The following is a 26,123-nucleotide window of genomic DNA, read 5'->3' as shown; positions in this document are numbered from 1 at the left end:
AATCAAATTCTGCTGAGTTAACATTCACAGCGAGTTTACAATCTATGGGTTAGTTTAATTTGATAGTTGAGATATTTTGAGATTTTGCTTCAAGTATTAATTGAAATTATGTAATTTATTAAGTATTAATAAATTAAGGCCGAACTTTTTAATTTCTACCGTAGCCATTTTTTTATTCTTTTAACAGCAGGAATACTAAATTCTAATAATTCTATGACTTCAATAATATAATTTCTGTTAAAGTCCCAGATAAATAAAAATTCGTTCAAAAAATTTTCCAAAAAATTTCATAATAGTAAACTTCAAAATTTGAGACAATTTTGAACCTCCCGGGTTGAAAATTTTCACCTAGTTTTAATCTAACTACATGGAAAGAAAATTATGGAAAGTGTTTCTATATATTATGGGAATGATTTCCATAATATTATAGGAAGTATTCCCATAATGGTATAAGTATCATTCCCATAATTATAGGAACTGCTCCCATAATTTATGGTTGTCATTCCTATACTAGTATAGGACGAAATTTCACAAAATTATGGGAACCATTCCCATAAATTTCTTTCCGTGTAGACTGTATTTAGACCAATATGCCCGTTTTTGAACTAGTTGATCATTCTCTGAAAATTTCAAGCTGTTTTTGATCTAAAGTATCAAAAACAGGCTAAAAAAATAATAGACAGTATGAAAATCGTAATTATCTAAATTTTCGAAGTTTACTGTCATAATATCCAACATCCTTTTTTGGAATGAACTTTTTTTAACACAGGGTATTTTAAATCCTCGAAGTGTGCACTGAATTTCTTAAGCTTTACTATAATTCACATGAGCAAAAAAAAAAAAAACATAAAATAGAATTGAATAGAATAAAATTCCTGAAGAGTAAAAATCCAACATACAAAAATAAGGGTAGAAAATAAGTCACACTAAGGCACCGATCACATCAAGGGAGTCACAATAACTTTTAAGATTGCTTTTTTTTATCTCCAGCATCATCTTTAATACTCGTTCTTTATTGTATATAAAAATCCTCAATCTATAAGTAAATTCAATTTAATATATAATATTGAGCCACAGACTTTTTTCAATAAACAATAGCATATGATATGATATGATATGATATCATAAAAATATACAAACAATAATAACGGGTAATATTAGCGTGATCGATATTTAATGTCAACAGCGGTTCCATTAATGATATACGATAATACATGTGTAGCAATATGAAATAGTTGGATAGGTGGAATAGGCTATATTGGATGGGTTGACATACAGGCTTTCTCAAGTGATATGTATCCTTTATAGTGCCTCGTCGTGCTCAGTTAACTAGGGTATCCAGAGTCGAGGGTCTAGGGATAGGACGTTCTCTCGCATTTCGTATCACTATGATACACTTTACATTATACAGCCTCGCATATATGCCTACAATTACTCTTCAACTGTGTAAATATCTAACCTAATTGTATTTTGCGGTTAATAACTTCTGGTAATGTCATTTGTGACATGCATACCACTTTCAAAAATAGTTTATATTTAATTAGTAATTTTGCACAACTCAATTACAAAGCAATAAGATGTGTTCCGGTTGATTCGCTCACGTAAAAATTACATTTACACTCATTCAAATATTCTTAAATAGAGTGAAATTCATATTATTTGAAAGATAGTTTATTGATGAATAAAATGAACACAATTTCAAGTCACTTTTTTTTTAAATAATGATTGAAAATTTGTGATGTCTGTCAGTGTATGCGGATGTTGGTAAACACTGTAACCTAAAAAATATACAGCCGATTGATCTATTTTATTTTTTAATTCACTAGAATTGGTAAATAGAAGAATCTTTTTGAAAATCGCTGTCCAAATATTTTTGGTTTTAATTATAATTAATGGAAACTTAAATCTGGCAATTCATGAAAAAATTTAGCCGCCATTTTTTTTTACTTGCTAATAAGAGCGCTATCTATCGATCACTTTTTGAATATGCGAGTTGTGCAGGTTTGAATTTTCCAACTTTTTGATTTTATTCGCTAATATTAATTATTAGTATCTAATATATAATTGATTCGCGGGACAAAATAATTTATTAGAATTTTACTTCACAAGTGCAAAATCAAAATTTACAAAATTTCGTATTTTTTTTTTTTTTATATAAAATATTATAATGGTTAGTAATCAATATGAATGTTAATGAGGATTTGTTGTATTGTGTAGTATAATATTGTACCAAAAGTATCGATTTCATTTGACGTTTGAAAAGGACATTCATTTTGTCAAAATCTTTATTGAAATTTCTATTATTAATTAGAGCGTTAATTACCGTTACTGTAAATATAAACAAATTAAAATGTAAAAGTTAATGAATATTAGTAAGCATTGACTATATAGTTGTTAGTGCAATGTAATGTTTGCCCGTTAGCATTTAAACAAAGGACCTCAACCTAGTCTATGGCCGCAATGTGTTCTTTTGTTGCCAGAAAATGCAAAGTGCCTTTAGCTATTTTCGCTTCGTCGAATTCCCGAGGCTTACATCAACCAATTCTTAATCACGAATCGCGTTGCCGCAACAAAGAATGATATACTTTTGTTACCACTTTTTTTTTCTTCAAAAATTTAATTCCAATAATTTTATGATTCCACAAAACATCTTATTAATTTCAAAAATTTCTATCATTATTATTCTTAAACAAATATCGAACCTTCATACAAATTTTTTGAATTTTTCCCAAAAAAGTTGGAAGATTTCCGACTTTTGAAAAACTACTTACAACACAACCAAATTGTTCTGTTAAATTTTTTTCAAAAATAAAATAGTTTATAAGTGTTCTATTATGGACATGACATGCAAAAAATTTTCAATGAAATTCACCCTAAAATTTTTGTACTGTCAGAACATAAATAGCCAGTATATAAATTTTGATCATATTATTGATGAAAACGTCGCTTAATGTGATATAGAGTACTGTACTCAAAAATATGAATCATAAAAATTTCATGTCTCCTAGATGTCCTTACAGTAGAAAATTTTTCGGGTAATTTTCATGAAAAAAAAATTTTTATCATGACTAATTTAAATTTTGGAGATGACAAATATAAAAAAATCAGTTTGATAATAATTAATTGAATATATTCAGTAAATTTAAGTTTAATTTATAAATTATTGTGCTATATGACTGACTGAAACTAATAGCTTTGCTGATCCAAATAGATATTTATGATCTCGCATGTATCTGACGTTTATTGAGAAAACTTGAGAGAGTAAGAGAGTGATAAAGAGAAGACGCTCACTTTAGTACTGTTTTATATATATATATATATATATATATAAATATATATAGTATTGAATTGGATGATGCAGTTCGATTTATATCCCCACACACACATATATATATATATATATATATATATATATATATATATATATATATATATATTGAAAGTTTAATAATGTAAGAGAGAAAGAAATTACTATCACTTTGCACCATCACCCGGCGAGCAATTTCCTAACGTAGTTAAACCCTTTTCCGGAAGTGATTAACCTCATTTCTGTCATATGATTGGCTCAAGGATTACGACCAAATTGCATTACTCTCTAAGCAATTTTTATTCTTTCATTTAATTTTTATGTACATTTTATTTTCGGTCGGCTGATAAAAGTAAACAAAATTGTCGAGCTTAAACTTTTTATTGAATTTGAAAACGTTTTTTTTTTGTCACCGCGACAGTTTATCGATATATTTTAAATCTTAGCTTGACCTAAATATTTTTTTAGCATTATAACCGTCAATAAGTTTTTTTTTTGTTTTATTAAAAATATGCAAAAGCTTGTTTTTCATTTTTATATTCGCGAGAGAGTGATTGGATTGATGTTTGATATTTTAAAATGCCGAGCAAATAGACACTCGAAGTTGAACAGATAATGCGTTTTTTTTTTTTTTCTGAATATTTTAATAAATTATGTATATAAATATACTTATCACTGATTTAATTTAAACGTATGATCAATCTGATAATTTTTTCGACTCATTAAAAATTACAATTATAAAATATTACGCGTTCTATTAAAGTCACACTTAACTCGAGATTTTCTAAATTACAAGAAAATAAATAACGAAACTCGTTAAATTTTAATCATCGTCAAATTTAATTGTGTGAGCTTTTTAATAAATTTTTCACCGTAAATTTAAAATCACAATAAAATTTAAAATGAAAATATACAAACAACCTTTTTATGCATAAAACATAATTACATTATTCCAAATATTCTGGCTCAGTAACCGCAGGAACCAGAATAACTATAAATATATTATAATTCTGCCACAAGTACTCATATATGAAATGGAAAAAAAAAATATGAATATACTTATTGAATACATATCATGCATATATACAAAACACAAAACCACATATATTTTACAAACACTCATACACACACGCACATATATATTTATACATATATTGCTGTTATAGAATAGTATAAAACTTTTATAATACATAAATGGAAAATATTAGCGGTTTTGCCTCTGTACTAACGGGAAGTTGCTTTGAGGAAATTCAAACAACTACCAGCAAGCATAGAGGTCAATATATTTCTTTAAAAGTTTGTTTAACCTGAATTTTCTTAAATATATTTCCCAGATTTTAAATCTACAAGACATTGTTATATGTCGTTATTATTTTTATATCTATATATACCCATATTACGTGATTTTTTTCTCATGCATATGCATATATATATATATATATATATATATATATATATATATTGCCTGAAGGTTGAAGTTAACATTATTGTAATTTATCATTAGAATTTTTCAATGCAACAATTCTCAAGTGAATTTTTATGCCTCTGGCTTTTTTCTCGACGAATAATAAGAAAATGCATACATATATATATATATATATATATATATATGTGATATTATATGCATAACTACTCTTACATATATATATATATATACATATATATATATATATATAAATATATATATCTATATATATATATATGTAGGAGTTATAATAAAAAAATCCTATAATTGAATTTGTTAATTGAATCCTGATAAAAATTTAATTTTTGAATATATTTTTAATTGAATTTCAATTGCCACAGAATCATAACAGGATAATGCTGAAAAAAAAGGCATGCTAAGAAAAAATTACGCTCCTTAAATCCTGAGGACGCTAAAGCATAAAATTCTATATTTTATTTATCCTTTTTTTAAAATAAAAAAAAATTTCCAGTAGTTAGCAAAAAAATATTTGAAAATACTCTTTTTACCCCGACAACTATTCTTCTCATACATATACTCATCTATATAATCTATAGTTGACTTTAAATAATTTAAATTATAAAAAAATGTTATTTTTAATTAAACCTTAATGACGATAATACCTACAATTAAATTTTTAAAATTATAAATATTAAAATACGAAGACAGTAATGATAATAATTGAAGATAACGTAAATTATTTTATCGTAATATCTCATTAAATGCTGTAATATTAGGTTTTAATAAATCAAATTTTCCATTATTAGTAATTAATTGGATTTAGTACATGGTTTTGATATTCATATATATATACAGAAACACTATAGCAGTAAAATTTTCATCGTAATTACATTTAGTACGTATGTATGGTCCGTATATTTGAAATTTAATGCGCCATTTATTTTATCAACTATGCTTAGTATGATGTTATAGCTTGTAGTCTTATATTTTAGAAGGTATAATATTAAAAATGCATTATTCATTAAAATCATATAAGTTTGCTATAAATGATAAGATCCCGAAAGTTATAAATAGAATAGTAATACAAATAAACGTAAATCAAAAAAATTAATTTATTGTTGAAAAAAAAAATATATGTGTATATATATGTGGTTAAAATATATAAAATTAGATATATTTACAGGAAAAAAATATATGATATATTATATTGTATCCCGGGTCATAATATCTAACCTCGTCGAACCTCAATCAAGTCTCACTTAGCTAAAAAAGCATTTTGAGCCTCAAATAATGCTCAAAGGGCCTCAATGAGCCTCAAATAATATTAATCGAATTTAAATTATATTTGATCGAACTCGTAAAATTATTATTATTATTATTATTATAGATTCATTGAGTCGAGACTAGGTTAATTTGAGGCTAATCGAGGCTTATTGAGGATCTGTGAGCATCATTTGAGGCTCATTGATGCTATATGAGCATTATTTGAGGCTCAAAATACTTTTTTAGCTAAGTGAGGCTTGATTGAGGCTTACTTGGGTTTGATGAGGCTAGATTGAGGTTCGATGACGCTACACTGTGAAAAATTCCCATTAAATTTTACTATGGGTGCATTGTAACCCCGGACCATAAGGAAACTGTATGCGCAGACGACACGATTGTGGCCTATGCGCATACGTTTACTATGGGACACTTGTAAATTTTGTATCAGTTTTCTTATGGTCCGGGGTTACAATGCACCCATAGTAAAATTTAATGGGAATTTTTCACAGTGTAGATATTATGACCCGGGATATTATAAAAAATTATATAGATTTCGGCTGATTTAATATAAAATTTTATACAGTAGTAAATATGAGTACTCTATATATGTAACATATGTTTTTTTTTATTAAGCTATATATACATTTACATTATAATATATTGTATTGATATATTTCCTTTTATATCCAAAAAAATAAAATTTGTATATGAAATGAAATATATGGTAACATATAATTTACATTATATATGGTCCATATATTTTCTGATATTTATCATATATTTTGATTTATGCCATTTTGATACGGGCTATTAAATAAATTTCTATAAACAAACGTTAAAATAATTTCCATATAATCGTAATTCAGCTTTTAACTTTACCAAAGTCACACCGAGACTACTAATAGGTACTTAGAAACTAAACCCGGTGGTTTATGAGCCCTTTCTCCTAGATTGTCTTTTAATTAGTTCACTGACCTGTCTCTCGACACAGTTTTGCATAGAAAAGATAAAATAAAATCGATTTTAAGCTCTAAGCTTAAAGTTACACAGGAAAATTAAATATACGAACTATATAACAAAAAAAAATTTCTATGGATAATTGGCTAATTTTTTTCGCCTCCAAATTTATATTGAAAAAATCGGGAGTGAATTTCGAGTGATTTAAAATTTTTTTTAAATCCACATTTACCTGCGGTCATTCGAAAAATTTTTTAGTAAAAATATATTTTTAGTGAAAGTAATTTTATTTTTTTTTTTTTTTTTTTTTTCAGAGATTATGAGAGCAGCAATATTTTGGATAATTTATTATCACGTATGGAACAGTACGCCAATAATTTAGAAACACTAGTCGCGGAGCGAACTGCCGATTATCTCGAAGAGAAACGTAAATGTGAAGAATTATTGTATCAGCTGTTACCCAAGTAAGTAAATACTAAAACTTTAACACTTGAATTAAGCAGCATATTTTAACTTTATTATTACATAGTATAATTTCCCAAGTTTGATCCGCGAAAACTTTATTATTTATTCAAAATTTTTTTTTTATCACTCAATAACTTTCTTATCAGTTAAAACTTTAAAACTTACATAATTACCAGAGGTCATATTATAAAGAAAAATAATGTTATCATCTCATAGTTACAGCCCCGACTAACTCGGTCTATAAAAAAAAAATTTATTTTTACTCACGATAATTTTTTTTCTTCTCTCGACAATATTATTATTTTTCTTATATTAAATTACTTGCTGATAAAATACTGAATAAGATTAATGATAATATAAGATTATTATCTTTCCATTTTGCGTAGAAATAATAAAATAAATAAGTCATGATAAATTTAAATGTGACACGTGGTGTCTTGAGCAGCACGTGTAGTAAATCACATGTTGATATTAACTTGGATATAATACCTGTCAACTATCGAAATTATGTTTATTTTAAACTTTTTTTTTTTAAGAAGAATAAAATTTAAAATTCAAATTTAAATTCTATTTAAATGGTCAATTACATTGATAGAGTAAAATGAAAATAAACTGTTAATCGATATTCTATTATGTATGTAAAATGTATTAGATAAAATAAAATCGAATATAGAGGACAGAAAGACAATAGATATATATAAAGTCTTTTTATTTATTTCATTTAACTTGCTGATAAATTTGTTTACTATTTGTGGAAACTTTTGAAATAAATTCAATTTTTTTTTTTCGGGAAAAAATATTTTTTAAAATTACGATAAAAAATTTATCTCAATTTACATCGATTTTTTCTAATCGATAATTGATAAAAAGCGAATTTGTCAAGTTAAAAAAAATTTTTCAATCAAAATATAAAATATAATTAGACATTTTATTAAAATCATCCTAATTAAATTTAAAAACTTTTTTTTACTCTAGTGTGACTTATTTTTAATTTATTAAGGAAAAAGAATAGAGGGGGAGGGTGGAATATTAAATAAGTATTCGGTCAAAATGACGCAGCCGTAAAACATAAAATTCTAAAAAAAAAAATTAAACAATATTTAATTTTATTTACGTGTTTTTCAATTATATTTATGCCTAATGGCCAACTGTTATTGTTCGGACTTTAATTATTATTTTTTTTTTTTTTAATTAATTTTATCATTTTTTTTATCGAGTTAACTTTAGCTCTGTTTCACTTTTAATTTTCGGTTTTACACGAGAGACTCATTGTTTCTCGGTACTTGTGATTAAACGCGTCTGGTAGCAATGATGACAGTGACTTAGTCTCATCTAATCTTTATTTCTCCTGAGTACAAGTAATTTATTGTATAAAACGTGACTAGATTTTTTTTATCTCAATTTCACTGGTATTTTATTATTTTTTAATTTTCTAACTTTAAAAAAATTTAATTAATCATGCCATTGAGCTAAATAAAAATTATTATTATTATTGACCTAAAAATATAATAAAATATTTTTTTACCCTCACAAAAAAAAATATTTCTTGACGCAAAAATTATTTTTTTTTTCTAGATCCGTAGCATCACAATTGATACTAGGCCAGAGTGTGATCGCCGAAACATATGACCAAGTAACAATATACTTCAGTGACATTGTCGGGTTTACAAGTTTATCTGCTGAAAGTACGCCACTCCAAGTAGTCGATCTTCTCAACGATCTCTACACATGCTTTGACTCTATTATCGAAAACTTTGACGTTTACAAGGTAAACTTTACACTATTTCACTAACACGTACATTCAATTTTCCTATTTATTATTTTTTTTTTTTTTTTGAACGACGACCAATTTGCCAAAACTTTTGGAAAAATTTGAAAACTCGCTCACAAATCTATCTAATAAATAAAGTGCTCGTAGTAGTTGGAAAACTTGGTATCCCTCGGAAAATGGAAAAAAAATAATAATAAATATAAAACACTTCAACAATTTCCTAGACAAAAATTATTTTTATTTCATAAAGACAATCGATGATAAAATTTCGCACATTTTCTTATTATTCAATTTTCCTTGAATTTAAAATACTTTTAATAAATTATAACATTTTTTACATATTTATATATTTTTAAATGATTGCGTACTCGTAATTTTTTTTTCTATGCATAATTTATTTTTTTAATTAAAGTAAATTGAGTTTTAATAATTAATCGATAGGTTACGTAAGGAAATTTTAAATTTGTGATTCAATTCATTGAAAAAATTTTTTGGTAAATTGTCATTCGACTAACGATTTATTTTAAATTTATTGAAAAAAAAATATATATATATATATATGTATAACATGTTGAAAAAATTTTTATAATAATAAATATTATTCAATATTTTTAAAACGTCTAATTTACGCGTCGCCTCTTCCATTAGAATCTCTACCCAATAGATAGAAAGAGAACTGATCCGTCTCTGTCTCTCTGCTTGACAGAAATAGAGTAGGAGAAGCAACTTGCCTTTTCCCCTCGAGAAAGCTGAATGTAAGTGGTTATAATTTACAGGAGCTCTACTATACTGGCTTGGATCGAATCTTTAGTGGTGTAGTTGACTACGCGCCGCCAGATGGCGAGACACGCTAAATTATTTTTCTTTGAGGATAGTTGTGAGCGAGTTGTTAAAAGCTGAATTTGTAGTCACTTTCGTTAGCTTTGCGCAGTGGCGATATCGTAACCAATGAAGTTCTACTGAGGTGCGATTATTGCTAGTTGAAAACTTTTTACCAATACCCCGCCAAGACGATGTGAAATACCATCGGCTACGGCAATTTTTGAAAGTTTCTACGGAAACTTATAAATTATTCTAAAAGTAATTTTCTAATTTTCTTGTAATATATATATAATATATAATATTTGAAACTGTTTTCCGAAAACATAAATTGAAAACTCAGCAAAAAAATTTCTAGCTGGGAATATTTTAATTCCAGAGAAAGTAATATTATGAGAATAATTTCCAAAATATTTTTCTCAAATATTTTTCTAGTCAAAAACTCAAGTTCATAATTTTCTAAAAATTACAAAATATATTAAAATTCCCAATCATTATTAATTGTTAGTAAAAAAAAAAATTGTTTCTTCAAATTAATTTTCCAAATAAGTAAATTTTATTTTTATATTTATTTTCCCAGTTTCAATAATAGTCAAGTAAACAAAAACAGGCTATTAGCAACGATATAAATAATTAAAGACAGTAATGATTAATATTATTGTAAATATGGCAGAGTTTATTTTCTGTGACTTTATTTGTAAATATAAAATAACATCGGAAGTCGGTTAAAGTAACATAGAAGATGTACCTTTCCATATATTGCTCTCCATTAAATATCTATTTTACCAGAAAAATATATAAATATATATATATATATATAGAACAGTTTTTTCGTAGCATTCAATGGACAACCGGGTGCTCATTTATTCAACACTATTAGCATAAAATACTAAATAAAACGTATTAAGTTCGTCTTTCATTAAATATTAATTCACATCTATTGTTATTTATAGTTTTATTTATCTAGCGATTACGTGATATAAATAATGAACTTCGTATGTATATTTTCAGTCAGTATATAATAACAGAGGTGATGAATAAAGTTGTATAGAAATAGGTAAATTTAATGAAGAAAAAGAAAAATACTCAGTACGGTTAAACTTTCAAAATGTCCTCAACAAATTGGGTCAGCTGAAACTCGTTATTCTATGATATATACGTATCTACGACATATATATTTTTTTTATTTATTTCACTCTATTTTTGTCTTAAATTTTCTCGTTTTATTCACTTGTTTGTTTTTCAATGCAAATGTATGATTTATATATATAATGCATTGACCGATATGCACACATACATATATATGATACTTAAATATGTTTATTCAAAATCACCATACATTTAAATGGACTTTTTTTTACAAAATAATTATAATTTTTTTTAGTCAGCACTAAAAAAATTAAAAGTATGATTAATATTTTACGAATGATATATTTTATCATAAAAGATTTCAGTGGCCTTGTGGGACGCAACAGAAGGGGAATTATAACTGAGTAAGAATTTAAATGAGAGGATATAATAAACTTGCTTATCCAAACAAAAAATTGTATGAACAATAATAATGGTAATGGCTATTGATATTCTTTGAATTTGTAAACAGACTGGACTGTGGTTCTAAGGAAGTATGGATTTAATGGGGTTGAATAGGACTTAATATATATGATATATATTTCCAGCTGATTATTCTCTTCATTATTAATAAGTAAGACAATAAAGTGGGAATTAAGAGCAGTTTACATTTAAAATCTTAAAATTTATACTGTAGTTCTATAATTGAATACTAGGGGCGTGCAGGTCGTGTTTGAATCGAATATTAGTCTTCGAATTGAATAATTAGAATTTTCTGATTGTTAAAAAAAAATTTATCATTTATAAACTTTGCGCGATAATTCGTTAGTTAAGATTAATCCTATAACTCTTATACTTATTATAAAATATATGAACTATTCTTTAGACATATATTTTTTCTGCCTGTATAAAAAAAATTTAAAACGAAAATTTTTGATGAATTTCTTGGGTTGAAAGTCTATTACAGAACTTTAGCAATTCAATTAATTAGTTAATGGATTTACAAATTTTGGATAATTATCGCATCATTAAAATTAAATTATCTGAAGTTGGAAATTTGCTCGGTAGTACGCATCAACTTGTAGTTGAATATTTTGTTGGAGTATTTGATGATAATCGAATAATTCAATATTTTTTAAAATATTAATTTGATTTTTAACTCACCGAAATTAATAAAATAAAAAAAAATATATATACAAATATAACAGTAACAATAATGTCAATATATAGATATATATGTGAAAATTTTATTTTAGACCAAAAGTATTATTTTCCGTCACTCTATCTGACACTTTAGCAGTTCGATAAATTAAATAAAGATGATTTATCTTGACATTTTTAAGGCAAAGATAAAATAAAAATATCCATATATATTTGTATATATATATATATATGTATGGTGACATTGAAAAATAATATTTTATTGACTTATAAATATAGAGAAAATAAAATAAAAATTAAGTAAATTAAATTAAGTAACGAGAAAACGTATTAAGTATCAAAGTATAAAAAAGTGAGTACATATTACCTTTGATATTTAAAACTCGATAGAGTGACGTCTGAATCGCGATTACGGTAGACAGAGATAAAAATCAAAGGGGACAAAAAAATCGGATCAAAGTGAACAAAAAAACAGAATCAAAGAAAATGAAATATCAGAGGAGTATATTTTGTAAAAAAAATAAAAAAAAAACTGTAGCGTATAAAAGGTAATTGAAGATAGAGAACAATGAATAATAAAAAGTTTAAAAAGAATTCAGTAGGTCGTGCTTTATCAAACGATAGCAATTAAAACTTCTTCACCGATCCAATTGCTAATGTAAAATCACTTTTAATTTATTTTAACACCAATTAAAGAGTTTGTTTATTATTTATACTTTAAGTTAATTATTTTATTGAATAATCATTTTACTGGCTGACGAATCGTTTTTTCTTTTTGACGGCAAGATAATTTTATTTATCAATAAATAATAAAATATATTTTTGTATTTATTTAAACTAGAAATTCTCTACAATGAAAAATCGGGATTAAATTCGCACAGGAAATAAATAGGGAGTTTATTTTTTCAGAAGAGTGATTTCGGAGTGATCTGGATTTTATTTTAATCCGCATCCTCTTCAATTTTGAATTTTAATACTAAACTAAAATCCCTTTGGAGTAAATTTTATCAAAAGTGATTGAATAAATTATAAATCATTCGCTCTGCATTTACTCCGGATTTAATTTGCATTTACTTTTTTAAATTTTAATGTCATTTATTACTATAGCAATTAATTCTCAACAATTTAAAATAATTTAAAAAATTTACTTCTTCATTTTTAGTATCCCGTTAAATTGTAACTCAAATTTTTAATTTTAATATACTTAAATTATCTACTCCTTTAGCGATATAGTTAAAAATATGAAAAAAATCCTGTTTCAAAAGTACCCATTTTACCCATAAAAAATTAAGAATGCCAATAAAAAAATTTAATAACATTCTCCATTTATTCTTCAGATTACATTTTACATTTATTATGTTTTTTTAACAAATAAATTTTTCCTCTATCAATCATGTGGCTTTACAAACGATTAAACTCGAAATAAAAGCCCTTTCACTAAAGTCTGCGCAGCAGTATTTTATTTTTCCTCATAAGAGTTTAAATTTAATTTAGTATTAATATTCATAAAACCACGGCTACAGTTTTCACATTATCTACTTAAAAATTTTCATCACTGTAACAGTATTTAAACAAAATTAAATACATACATAATTTCAGATACACTCTGCTCTAGAAACAGTCGTATTTTATTTCATAAACTTCAATTTTATACTCGACTAACTTAATAAAAAATATACTATATTACATTTCCTGTGTTCGCTTGTAAATAAATACATCCACTAAAAATATAAACCAGCAATAAAATTACAAGAGGAAATATAACATATACTAGAGGAGGGACTGGCAAAACGGATCACTCCAAAAATTTAGTAAAATTTTGATTTATTTTCTCAAAAATATTTATGATCTTTATTTGCGAGTCTTATCATCGTTTTTGTACAATTTTGAACATTCAAAATTTTCTTTCAGGAATTTTCCAGTACACTAAATGTATTATTGGCTACAAAAAATACATATGATGTTTTCTTCGCTGTATTTAAATTTTATAAAAGTTGTTTATCTTCAATAATTTTTTTGACATCTTCATTTATTTACAGTAGAGTAAGAGTACCATTTGCTGCCACTGCTCCATTTTTGAACATTTAATACTTTGTTTTAATTAAATGAAAAAGTATTTTTTGAAAATTCTATTGTAATAGTGATAGAAGTATCTTAAAACAAACCTAAAAAATTAATTATGCTTTTGCGTATATTTTACAAACTATTTTATGTAAAATTTCTGTGGCCAAAACTGGCCCTACAGTGGCCAAAAAAGCTACTTTTACCCTACTCAAAATCTCATTTTAAACTTAGATTAGATTTAAACTATTTTATTACAGTCACGTTATTTAAACAAAAAGAAAAAAAAAATTTATTTTCTTTTAGGGGGTGTTCCGTTATGCCCACCTGGAAAAAAAAATTTTTTTTCTATGGAAACTAAAAATTTTTCCGTCATGCGTTACAGGATTTTTTTTTTATTCCTTTTTAATGACAACCTTATTTATCACGTTAAAAAAAAAATGTAATTAATTTGCATAATGAGCAAAAATTTACTAAATAACAATTTCTATAAAATATCGATAATCCTTGATGTTAATAGAGAGCATTAAGTTTCAGTTAAATTATATTGACACCTCATATTATTATATATTTAAATCTATTAATCCTTTACTTTGCCCATGACCTAAATAACTTAATTATTTATTTATTTTTTAAAAATTCTTTCGATGTCTTGAGTTAAGTTGAGACTAATGAGATCGAGGGATTAAAATTTAAGAGGGGCATTCAAGTGATTTGTATTAATGAAGGGCATGAATATTCAGGGCTAATTGTTTTATAATTATTTCTGTTGCAGGTTGAAACGATAGGGGATGCTTACATGGTTGTGTCAGGGCTACCTGTCAGGAATGGCATGAATCACGCGAGAGAAATCGCGAGAATGAGTCTTGCGCTACGTGACACTGTCATGACATTCAGTATCCGCCATAGGCCTAGTGAACAACTTAAATTACGTATTGGAATGCATTCTGGTAAATATATAATTAATCTAACACAGATAATTAGGGGTAGAAGTATAATGAGACTCAAAATTTTAAAAAGTAAAATTTTAATTATAATTATTTTTAAAAATAGTTTGGAATAAAAAATAAAATTTGAAGATACTAAATTTTTAAATCTGACAGAAAATTTTTATTTAATTTAGTATTGATTTCAAATAAAATTCTAATGACTACGAATTTTCTTAAACTGCTTTGATTCCTCAATTATAAAAAATTTAAATTTTGGTTTGTAGGAAATTAAATTTTTTTTTTTAATTTTTTATTTTCAGGAAAAAAATTTCTATGAGAAAAATTTAATTTATAAATTTCAGTATTTTTTTAGATGGTTCATATTACCCCATATATTAAATGTTCAAGAGAAATTTTTTTTATTAATTCACGTGTGCAAATATTTTTTTTTTATTTGACAATTTGAAAAAAAATGAATTATAGAAAATAAAGAAGATTATTATTGGACTTTAGTGAGCTTTAATTTAAAAGTTAATTACTTTTTTGATTGAGTTGGCGTAGAATAAAGTACTGCTCTGCAAAAAGAATATAAAACAAAAATAAATATATTCATAAAAAAAAAAAAAAAAAAAAAAAAAAATGAGCGGATAAAAATGCAGTGAAAGTTTACTCGATTAAAACTAAGCTCATAAGTACATTATTTTGAAATTTAAACTCATTTGTTTGAATAATTTAAAAAAACATCCCTCACTTTTATTTTCAAAATTAAATAACTAGGTGTTTGTTTGGAATCTAAATAAATAAAATTTATTTTAGGACCGTGCGTTGCTGGTGTCGTCGGTCTTAAGATGCCGAGGTATTGTCTCTTTGGGGACACAGTTAACACGGCATCCAGAATGGAAAGTAATGGCGAAGGTAATTATAATTTATTTAATTAAAAATGCACACCCCAAACACTAAGTCAATAAAAACGAAATCAATGAAAAAAATTTAATCCATCGCGTTCTATTTTATCGACCGCCACATCGTAAATTATGCAATTGCAACTACTGACCGATACGTGGCGTTAGTTGGCTTTACCAAACCAAAGTTAATATTAACTTACAGTATTTTTGGAAATAATTTAATAATAATTAAATCATAACAATTCAAAATGTTCATTTTATAAGAACATACTTTTACGAAAAATACATTAATATTTTTTTTATAAATTCATTCGAGATTCAAAATATTTATAAGAATTTTTTGAACAAATTAGAGCACACCCTCGACAAATAAGGTGTGCAAAATTATTTATAAATTTTTTTTATACAAAAGTAGTTCGTAGATTATTTTGACTACGAAATTTGATTGCGGCTTTAAAATTTTCAATTTTTTTTGACTCAATAGCAAAAAAAAATTTTTGATATTTAGAATTTTAGATGTAGATTTTAAGAGTCGGCTTTTTTTCTCTATTACACCTGAGTAGACGAACGGTGTTATCCTTGTTGCGCTTGTGCAGTGAATGGAAACTGTTCTCGTTTTTTTTTCTTTAAAAAATGATTATTTTGGAAACATAAAAACGTCGATTGCTAGAGTAATGCATCGAGCCTCATTATTAATTTTGGGTTCAGAATTTTTGTTTGAGACAAAATTACCGACTCTCCTTAAAATAATTGAAGATCTCATTTTTCAAATTTTAAAATTCTTTGTGGTGTTAACCCAGTTCCTAGTTTTGTCAAAAAGTTAACTTTTAAGAAATTATTTTTTATAGAATCATGTTACAAAAACGTTAAAAATTTTTTTATAGGCTATAAAATATTTAAATTTTCTACTTGTTTTTTATGCTCAATAAAAATTTATTCCATGCGCACATCGATAATTTTATCATCAAATTTGATAGTTCAATTCTGTTTTGCGATCAATAGATAAATATCTTCAAGTTGTTGTGTAACCAATAGCAAGCGTTGATTTTTTTTAATTATCAACCCTGTCAAAAATTTACAGAGTAAACGTGGATTTATTCCAGAGTCATAAGGAAACGGGTGACTGGATGCGAATTGAAATAAAATTCAGATCACTCCCGATTTTCTACGGTACAATGATTTGAATTAGGTCCCATTTCTTTTGACCTTTGACTCACGTCATATTTTTATCTTAAAGAATTATTGTTTTTTAAAATAAATAACTCGAAAAATTGTCAACACTTTCATTTATGACATTTACATAAATTGATTAATATCCAACCTTGCCCTGAAAAAAATAATTTATTAATTTTACTTAAAATAATTTTTCTAAAAGCAAACAAAAGATTCATTGAAACGATAATTAAAATATTCTTATTTGTCAAATAATAACTGTACAAACTGACTAATTACGATAAGCAAATTAAAAAGTCCGATAGCCGCTTAAATTAAAAAAGTACTCGTCACGTTATTGTTTTACTTAAACTTTTATTTTTTATTCTATTTCATTTTTCTCGGTATTATTTTCAATCAGAGTTCGTGCTCTAGCTTTATTTATCTTTAATATTTGTTTTCCCAGTCGAAAAAAAAAAATAAAATACAAAAAAAATAGTTAATCCGCTCTTTAACTTCCATATATTCGCTCGAGTGTTCAATATTTAATTATATTTTTATCCATTTTTATCCAATTCACGTTTTTTCTATTTTTTTAACATACGTATTTTTTAAAAATGCTAAACTTATTTAAACAGTGTAATATATTTATATCCATATCACTTCATCTAAATCTGCAACATTTCAATGTAATCATTCTTTATTTTTTTTTTTTTTTTTTTCGTTTTAACTCACGTGCTATTTTATTTTTTTTTATGTTCCCTGTTAAAGATACTTTCGGGTTTTCTATTACCGGCCAGGGCGCAAACTTTTGTTTTATTTCTGTTATTAATTTATCCTCATATTTATTGAAGCATATGAATAATTAACAGATGGACGAACTTTAATTCTATTTAATTTTTCAAATAGAAAATTACGTCATATATATTTAGGGGAGACCGGGGTGCGAAGGCCCCCCTCAAAAATTTGGTAAAAAATTTTTTTTTCCACCTGAAAAAAAATTTGCTACAGAAAAATTTTTTTTTTTTTTTTAAACTAAAATGAATTTGAAAAATTTATTGATTAAAGATTTTTTAGGTCAATAGATTATATTGTGGTTAAAATAAAAAAATGAAAATTTCATTTAGTTCATGGGTTTATAATGGTACGGAAATAGTCTATTTGTGCTTAAAATATTTTTTTTGAGTTTTGGTAAAATCTTAATGGATTTGCTTAAGAAAGGACGAAATTAGGTTGACCTATAGATTAAAAGCCATGAAAAATAATTACTGACTTAAAGGGGCCCCCATGTCCCGGTCTCCTGCATAAATTTTTATCATAATTTCGGTTTAGTGTCAGGACTAAATATCCAGGTTGAAATTCTCCACAAGACCCAAAATTTATGAAAAAAGGGTCAAATCCATGTACACTATAAAAAATTAGAAGTGAATTCAGAGTAATTAGGAATTTTATTTCGATCCGAATTCATCCCGTCACTAGAGTTCTGGAGTCAAAACGAAATTACTCCTTATACATTTTATTTAAATCCGCATTCACTCTGATTCGGAGTTTTAATAATTAAAATTAACTCCGAGAGGGTCAAATAAATAAACAGTCATCCGTTTCGCATTTTTTTCGAATTTAATCTACGTTCACTTATGGATATTTAGTCGTAACCTTTTAACTCAGCAAAACTAAGACACTCTATTTTATAACATAATGCACTTATAAAGTCAGTGTATGTCAAAGACCGTGAAACTCGTATCCGAACTGATGTCAGAGACATAAAGGACTAAGTGCGTATATAGTATGCATATATATATATGACAAGTAACTATAAATTGTAAGCTCCGAAGTGACGTATCAGACTATCGCAGTCAAAAGCTTCATACTCTTGACATAAAACGTCCGTACAATATGTCATAAAATAAATATAGGGATATATTATTATACACATGATATAATATATACATAAAGTATGTGATAGAGATAAAGCTTACAACTGTTCTATCAATATAATATCACAAGACTTTGATCCCAACCGTGACCTAATTAATTTTGTGCTTTGTCTTTTGCTTTCATAGCTTTGAAAATCCATGTCAGTCCAAAGACCAAAGAGATATTGGACACCTTTGGTACATTTGAGCTTTGCTGCAGAGGAGAAGTTACATTGAAGGTAACACACACCTATACATATATACATTCTTCCTTTTTTTTTTATTAAAAAATAGTAACTGGTCATCATATCCGAGACAAGAAAATACTGAACAATTAAAATCCTTCCAATTTGATCCTTACAAAAATATCCCAAACACAAAATTCTGAAAAATCGTCACAAAATTTTTTAGAGAATTCAAAAAAATTTTAATAAAATATCAACATTTGTCACAGACATTTTTGTCCTGGATTTTTTTTATACAGTCGGACCTCGTTATAAGACTAGTTCGGGGCTGTAGGAGAAAAAATTTTTAGAATTTAAGTTCCCCCACTACTGTGCTTAACAGTGTTTGTGTCCAAGACTCGCTATAAGACCTGGGAAAAAAAATTTATATATAATTATATACAATTTTATATAATTATATATAACTTTATAAGGTTATATATACAATAATTGTCATGAAAAAAATATATAAAAAATAGTATAATTATATACATTTATATAAAATTATATTAATATATATACATATAAATATATGATTATACATATTTTTATATAATTAATGTTGAAAGATTTATATAATTATATATTTTTATATACAATTAAACATAAATTTTTTTAAAAAGTTAGATATAATTATACAAAATTATATAGAATTTTATATAATTATATATGATAATATCTAATTATATAGAATTTTTTTTCCGGGGTCTTTCGCGTTTTATTTATGTATTCAGTTGAACTCTCCTCTATTGTATAGTGAATCTATTTTATGTATTATTATAAATAACAGAATTTTGTGGTTCTTTCCCTTATGAACCACGAAATTGTAAGTATTTCTTAAGAAAATAAATTACTTAACTTGCAGCCTATGGACATTTTATCTCGATTTTAGTCATACTGTTCATTAGTCTTATAGCGAGATTTAGCGCAAAATTTTCAGTTAATTGGTGGGGGAAGAGTTCCGATCGAGTTTTAACAATCATAAAAAATTATAATTGCTCCTCTACTCAGTCCATTTTACCCCGAGCAACGAACTTACCTTAAACATACAACTACTCGGGTAAAAATACACTCAAAATACGACCATACAAAAATACTCAAATCAGATCAGATAAAATTTATATTTTTATCTGATCATGTATGATCATATGTACCCACATATGAGGATGCGTAAATTTAACCCAAAAAATTTCAGGGTAAAGGTAAAATGACGACCTACTGGCTGGTGGGTGAGAAGCCGACCAACAATAATGTTCAAGAAAACAATTCAAACTCAACGAGCGACCAGAATCCTCAGCAGCCGCCCAAGCTCGACCAAATTCAAGGATCTCAGAGTTCCTGCACAAGAAATATCATAAATATGACTACTGGAAACGGGGCGCCGGGCAATCATCCCTTATTGTCGCCGTCGCACCAGAGAAACTCGACTACACATTCAGCAAATCCTTCGTCTCATTTGAATCAACAGTTTTCACCCTCACCAGGTAGCGATAATATTCCTAACCATACTGAAAGCGCTGCTAATACTCCATTATTGCTGTCTAATGGATCTTCTCGAGCTTAAAATAATAATAAATAATTATAATTATAATTACATCTCATTCCTTAGCTTAAAATCAAATTATCCGCTTGACAAAATTCTGCCATTAAATTGTTTAAGTGCTGGAACACTTAATTAATAAATTTATTTAATCATATACATTGAAAGCATAAATATTCAAATTTATTTATGTATATTTTGTTTGGTATAAATAAATTTTTATTTTACTGGCTGAGTTATTTAAATAAAATATTTATGATGATGAAAAAGCATTGGGGCGAATGTAGAGAAGAGGGAGAAAGGGGAGGGCTAATGGAAAGAGGGTGAAGTAGTTGTGTATAATAATAATAATTGGAAAAAGTTAAACAAAATATAATAATTGCGATACCATGTGTACAATCGAACCAGTCTACCTCTAATGGGAGGCTCGAGGGTTTTAAATGTCAAGGATTATCTAATTGATTAATCGGAAAAAATGTTATTTAAAATGATACATTCTAAGTAAAGTTATAAAAATTGAGGGAGAAGGAAAGGTCAAAATGCGTTTACACTAGTAAGTAATCACTTGTTAAAGACTAAGTTAGGGGTAAGATGACGTAATGGGCTAAAAATAAATGGATTTTTTTTTATTCCCAAGCTTCGACTAAATTGACTGTTTTGAATTTTTATTTAACACCATGGGATAAAAACACATTTATTTCGGTACCTATTGAATTTATGATTAAAATATATCAGTACATTTTTGTAGATCATTGAATTCTCTACAAAAAAGATTTCATAAATATTTTTCATAAAACCACAGGTTTCAGAGTTACAGCCCACGAAAGTTTAAAAAAAAAACTAAACCATTGTTGTTGGTTTTAATTTTAAAAATCAATTTATTGAATTATCTATCAGAGGTAGGGTAAAAATTTATCAATACTTTTTTGTAGAGCATAAAATTTCCTACAAAAACTGACTGATGAGTTTTATTCATAAAATCAACCCTTGTAAAGTTACAACAAAATTAGCGATATATTAACGTCAGTAAATTGTAAGACGAAACTATTTGTCGGAAGTTCGGAAAATTTATCTCGATCTTTATACTCTGAGTGATATAAAATCTATAGTATACTATAAAGCTTATATATATATTTTTTTTCGAGTTTGTTTTTCATGTATTAAAAAAAAAATTCTTTTATTGCAAAAATTAAAAATTAAAATCATTAAAGAAAAACTAAATTTTAATTTAAAATTAATTATCACATAAATCCATTTATTTTTAGTCTTTACGTTACTTGAAGTATAAAACATTTACTTAATTAGATTTAAATAAATAACGCCTGTTTCAAACATTTCAGACGTCAAAGAAAAATATAAAATAAATATCAAAACTAATTAAAGTAAAAGTGCATAAATGATGAATTTCAACTAATTTTAATTTTTTATATAAAAAAAAGAAATAAATAAATAAAAAAAAAACTTATAAAGTACGTTTATTTTAAAAATAAATTATACTGAATGAAAAAATATACGAATTAATTTTTGCCAGTAATAAATCACAGTTTCGTTACCAACCCCGAACTAGAGTATAAAAAAAAAAGACATGATGAATAGTACATTCTAAATATAAAATGAAAGAAAAATAAATAAAGTCAAGGTGGTGAAAATTTTGAAAAATTTAACGGCAGTCTAAATTAATCGTGTATTAGATATCGGTAATAAGTCTCATACACATATAATATTAATTAATTAATAAACAAATATTTATTGATACAAAATAAAATGACAGTATTAATACTCATTTACTCATAATTAATTAATAATAATAATAATAATAATAAAATTAACGTAATTAATAAGCCGACTTTTTAATTCTCATCCCCAATTTTCCGAAAAAGAAAAATCTGCAATTAAAAAAAAAAAACCGGAATTTTTCTTCTCCGAAATTAGGAGATACATCGAAATTATGCACAGGAATAGAAATAAAAAATTCACATACAGGTAAATGAATTTAGTAAAAAAATTTTATTAAAAATAAAAAAAAATATATGACAGCGGCTTATATATGTTTAAAATAAATAAACTAATTTTAAAAAATTAATAAGATATTTATATATTAAAAAATATTTGCAGGACCTAATATATATTGACGAATTAAAATTTTAATAGTTAATTGATCATTAAATATAAATGTATATACACACTTATGTATACAAATGAATAAAAAATATATAATAGTAATAAATATAACGTAAGAGAGAGAAAGACGTAGAAAAATATTTAATTAAAAATTATATAATTAACGTATGATAAATTGTTATATATAAATATATATGTATAGAGGCTGGGCCTCAAATTTTCTGTTGCGATTAATGAGTGGGAGTGAATGAGCGGGTATTATGGATATATTGAATTTATTAATGTTAATTCAGTGTATTATTATGATTAATAATAAATAAATTAATTATGTAATTAATTAAGATTTGGATGGAGGTTCGAATGTGAAAACAAAAATTCAAATGAGCAGTGCGAGCCACTTAGATATTAACTGGATAAATAAATTATTAGTTAGTAGATATATATAGTTAAGATGAATGTGGTGAGTGCAATTATTATATATGATATAAATATATGTATATTTATCTCGAATAATCATAAAGAATTCTTTCACAATGTAACGATCAATTTTGCCGAAATAAAGTTTAATTGTTTTCGAAAAAAATTTTTTTTTTATTTAATTTAATTGCACAACTCAACTGCAAAGCAGGCCATTTTTTTTTTTTTTTTTTTTTTCAAATGATGATTGAAAAAAAAAATGTTAAAAAACCTGTCGTGTTCGTCAATATGTACGCATGTTGGTAAGCACAATAACTAAAAAAAAATGCTCGAAAATTCAAAACCGTGAACCTCAATCGCTTGTGATAGTAAAAATTAAAAAAAAAATGGTAATAAATAAAAAAATAGTTTCACATTCATGAGTGTCTTTTTTCCCATTAAATAATTAAATTTATACCAAGTATGGACGTAAACAACAACAAAAAATGGCAGATTATAATTTGTTTTTTATTTTTTCTATTATTTTTATCTTAAGTTTGTATGAGTATTTTTTTTTTTTTTTTTTTCAAATAACCCGCCTTTTTTATATATCCGCCATTTTTGTTTTACGACTGTCACGCCAATTTTTATTATCGCTTCGCGTTCGGGGTATGAAAAAAATGGCAGCTAAATTTATCCTGATCAATAAATTTTAACGTTTTTTAAAACTTACAATTCAACAAAAAGGACATAGATAGTGATCTTCAATAGGATTCGTGCAATCAAAAATACAAAGATAAAAAAAATTAAGTTTATAAGTCGCGTTTTTACGAAAAAATTTAGCAGCCATTTTTTTTAGGCGCGCCATCTATTGATTATTTTTTGAACAGATAAGAAAGTTCTACGCGCTTAGATTTTCCAATTTTTTTTTTCGAGTTTTAAATGAACGCTTCAGAAAATAGCGTTACCGAATATCCAGTCGAGGAAGGAGTTGACGCGGGTGTAGATCCCAGGGTGTCCTGGATCGCCACAGCGGATGCCCCATGATACTATTCCGATGTTGACCCACCGCCCGTTGCCTAATTGATGTAGCAGAGGTCCACCCGAGTCACCCTAAATATCAGAGGTCAAGTTTCATAATCGATTTATTAGACAGAAGAAAAAAAAACCGGGTGAGTTTTTTAGTAGAACTTTTTTCAAATTATTTTCAGCCATTAGTAGGTAAGTAAAGTTTTATTATTTTTCTGATGCAGTCTACAGTTATTTTTAGAAATAAAATTATTTACGACGTGTTCTAAATACTTTAGTTTATACAGCACAATCTGGTTGTATTCAAGCGATTCCGAATAAAAATAATGAAACTTTCGTAGCAATCAGCAATTAGTTAACGAATCGAAAAAAACTTGTCTTTTTTTCTCTATCCCGTCAATTTAATTTGTTATTTTTTAATTCAAATTCAAATTACCTGACACGAATCTCTGCCACCTTCATAGGCACCCGCACACATGATGGTATCCGGTAGCCGCTGGGCTAAAGTATTGGCACACCTGTCCCGGGGCCACACTGGTACCGGTACTTCCATCAAGATCGAACTCTGCGGACCGGCGTAATACTGACTGCCCCAGCCTGATTAAATTGATAAAACAAAAGCATTGATGAAAAAATAAATAAAAAAAGAACTAGCCGTTCTTTTTATCGGCTGATCGATATGGGTAATTGAGAATTGCTGGTTTAATACAACGCCGATCGGTTTCAATACATGCCATTAATTTGTCGGGATTCATCAGAGATAGCAGTGGTGATTCAGGTTGACTGAAAGTGTGCGGAATATGTTGTAGGTATGTAATTAGTGATGAGGTTTCATTCATTGGTAATGTTATTATTATTTGTGATACCGATCTCTTTACAATTTATACATAAATATTTATGTGCATACTCATATCTATCGTTTATTAAATTGTCGATATCCGAAGGTATTTGCCTGCTCAATGGGAATGTAAATGCAAATTATTAGACAAGTGGGGCAAAATGAGACACCTTTTTTTGTAAATGGTTATGTTTAGGTTGTAAAAAAAGTATGGGGCAAGTTAGTCATCTAAGTAGGGTGACCATTTTAGAATTTTAAGCGAAAAAATTTGAAATAAGACTCAGAAAAACCGTATTTTTGAACGCAAGAAATATTTTGTATTATGCAGTGAAAAGAATAATCACTAGCTATTACCAATTATTTTTTGCGAGCCGCTACCGATTATTTTTCGATAGCCGCTACCGATTATTTCGGTACCAGTTACCTAATTTTTGGTAGCAGCTACCGATTTTTTTCGGTAGCTGGTACCAATTCCAATCATTAACGGCTACCGAAATAATCGGTAGCAGACACGGAAAAATAATTAGTAGCAGCTCGCAAAAAATAATTGGTAGCGGCTCGCGTAAAATAATTGGTAGTAACTACCGATTATTTTTTTCAGGGTGAATTGAAAAAAAAAATTTTGTAGGGGTGAGAAAAAATTTTTTACACCAAAAGATTCGTTTTTTCTGTGTATAGTAGTATCTCGTATAAAAAAGTAGAAAAAAACTTTTGCAATTCTGTGGGAAAACTAAAAATAATTTTTTTAAATAAATTAAATATCAAAATTCGATTC

The 26,123-nt window shown here is 26.5% G+C and overlaps 2 protein-coding genes and 1 non-coding gene across 7 annotated transcripts in view; 2 read left to right on the top strand and 1 right to left on the bottom strand.

The window, feature by feature from the left end:
• The window catches only part of LOC103579546 (atrial natriuretic peptide receptor 1), a 100,218-nt gene extending 78,110 nt beyond the window's left edge, over positions 1–22,108 (top strand). For all 3 annotated transcript variants that reach the window (XM_053739059.1, XM_053739058.1, XM_053739060.1), the window contains 6 exons: positions 7,268–7,417; positions 8,994–9,186; positions 15,074–15,248; positions 16,044–16,142; positions 19,348–19,439; positions 20,620–22,108. In XM_053739059.1, coding sequence (XP_053595034.1) covers positions 7,268–7,417; positions 8,994–9,186; positions 15,074–15,248; positions 16,044–16,142; positions 19,348–19,439; positions 20,620–20,988 — 1,078 coding nt within the window. In that variant the 3' untranslated portion in view covers positions 20,989–22,108. The remainder of the gene's footprint in view (positions 1–7,267; positions 7,418–8,993; positions 9,187–15,073; positions 15,249–16,043; positions 16,143–19,347; positions 19,440–20,619) is intronic.
• On the top strand, positions 10,109–10,250 carry LOC128667901 (U4 spliceosomal RNA). The gene has a single exon (XR_008403815.1). It is a non-coding gene; the product is annotated as a U4 spliceosomal RNA (small nuclear RNA).
• A 2,131-nt stretch (positions 22,109–24,239) lies between the features above and the next one.
• LOC103579425 (proclotting enzyme) overlaps positions 24,240–26,123 on the bottom strand; it is a 67,068-nt gene continuing 65,184 nt past the window's right edge. For all 3 annotated transcript variants that reach the window (XM_053739252.1, XM_008560815.1, XM_008560814.1), the window contains 2 exons: positions 24,947–25,107; positions 24,240–24,594 (listed from right to left, as the gene is read on the bottom strand). In XM_053739252.1, coding sequence (XP_053595227.1) covers positions 24,433–24,594; positions 24,947–25,107 — 323 coding nt within the window. In that variant the 3' untranslated portion in view covers positions 24,240–24,432. The remainder of the gene's footprint in view (positions 24,595–24,946; positions 25,108–26,123) is intronic.

Source organism: Microplitis demolitor, chromosome 5 (assembly GCF_026212275.2).
Source record: "Microplitis demolitor isolate Queensland-Clemson2020A chromosome 5, iyMicDemo2.1a, whole genome shotgun sequence".
NCBI classification, from domain to species: Eukaryota; Metazoa; Arthropoda; class Insecta; order Hymenoptera; family Braconidae; genus Microplitis; species Microplitis demolitor.
This window is presented reverse-complemented; position numbering and strand designations above follow the sequence as displayed.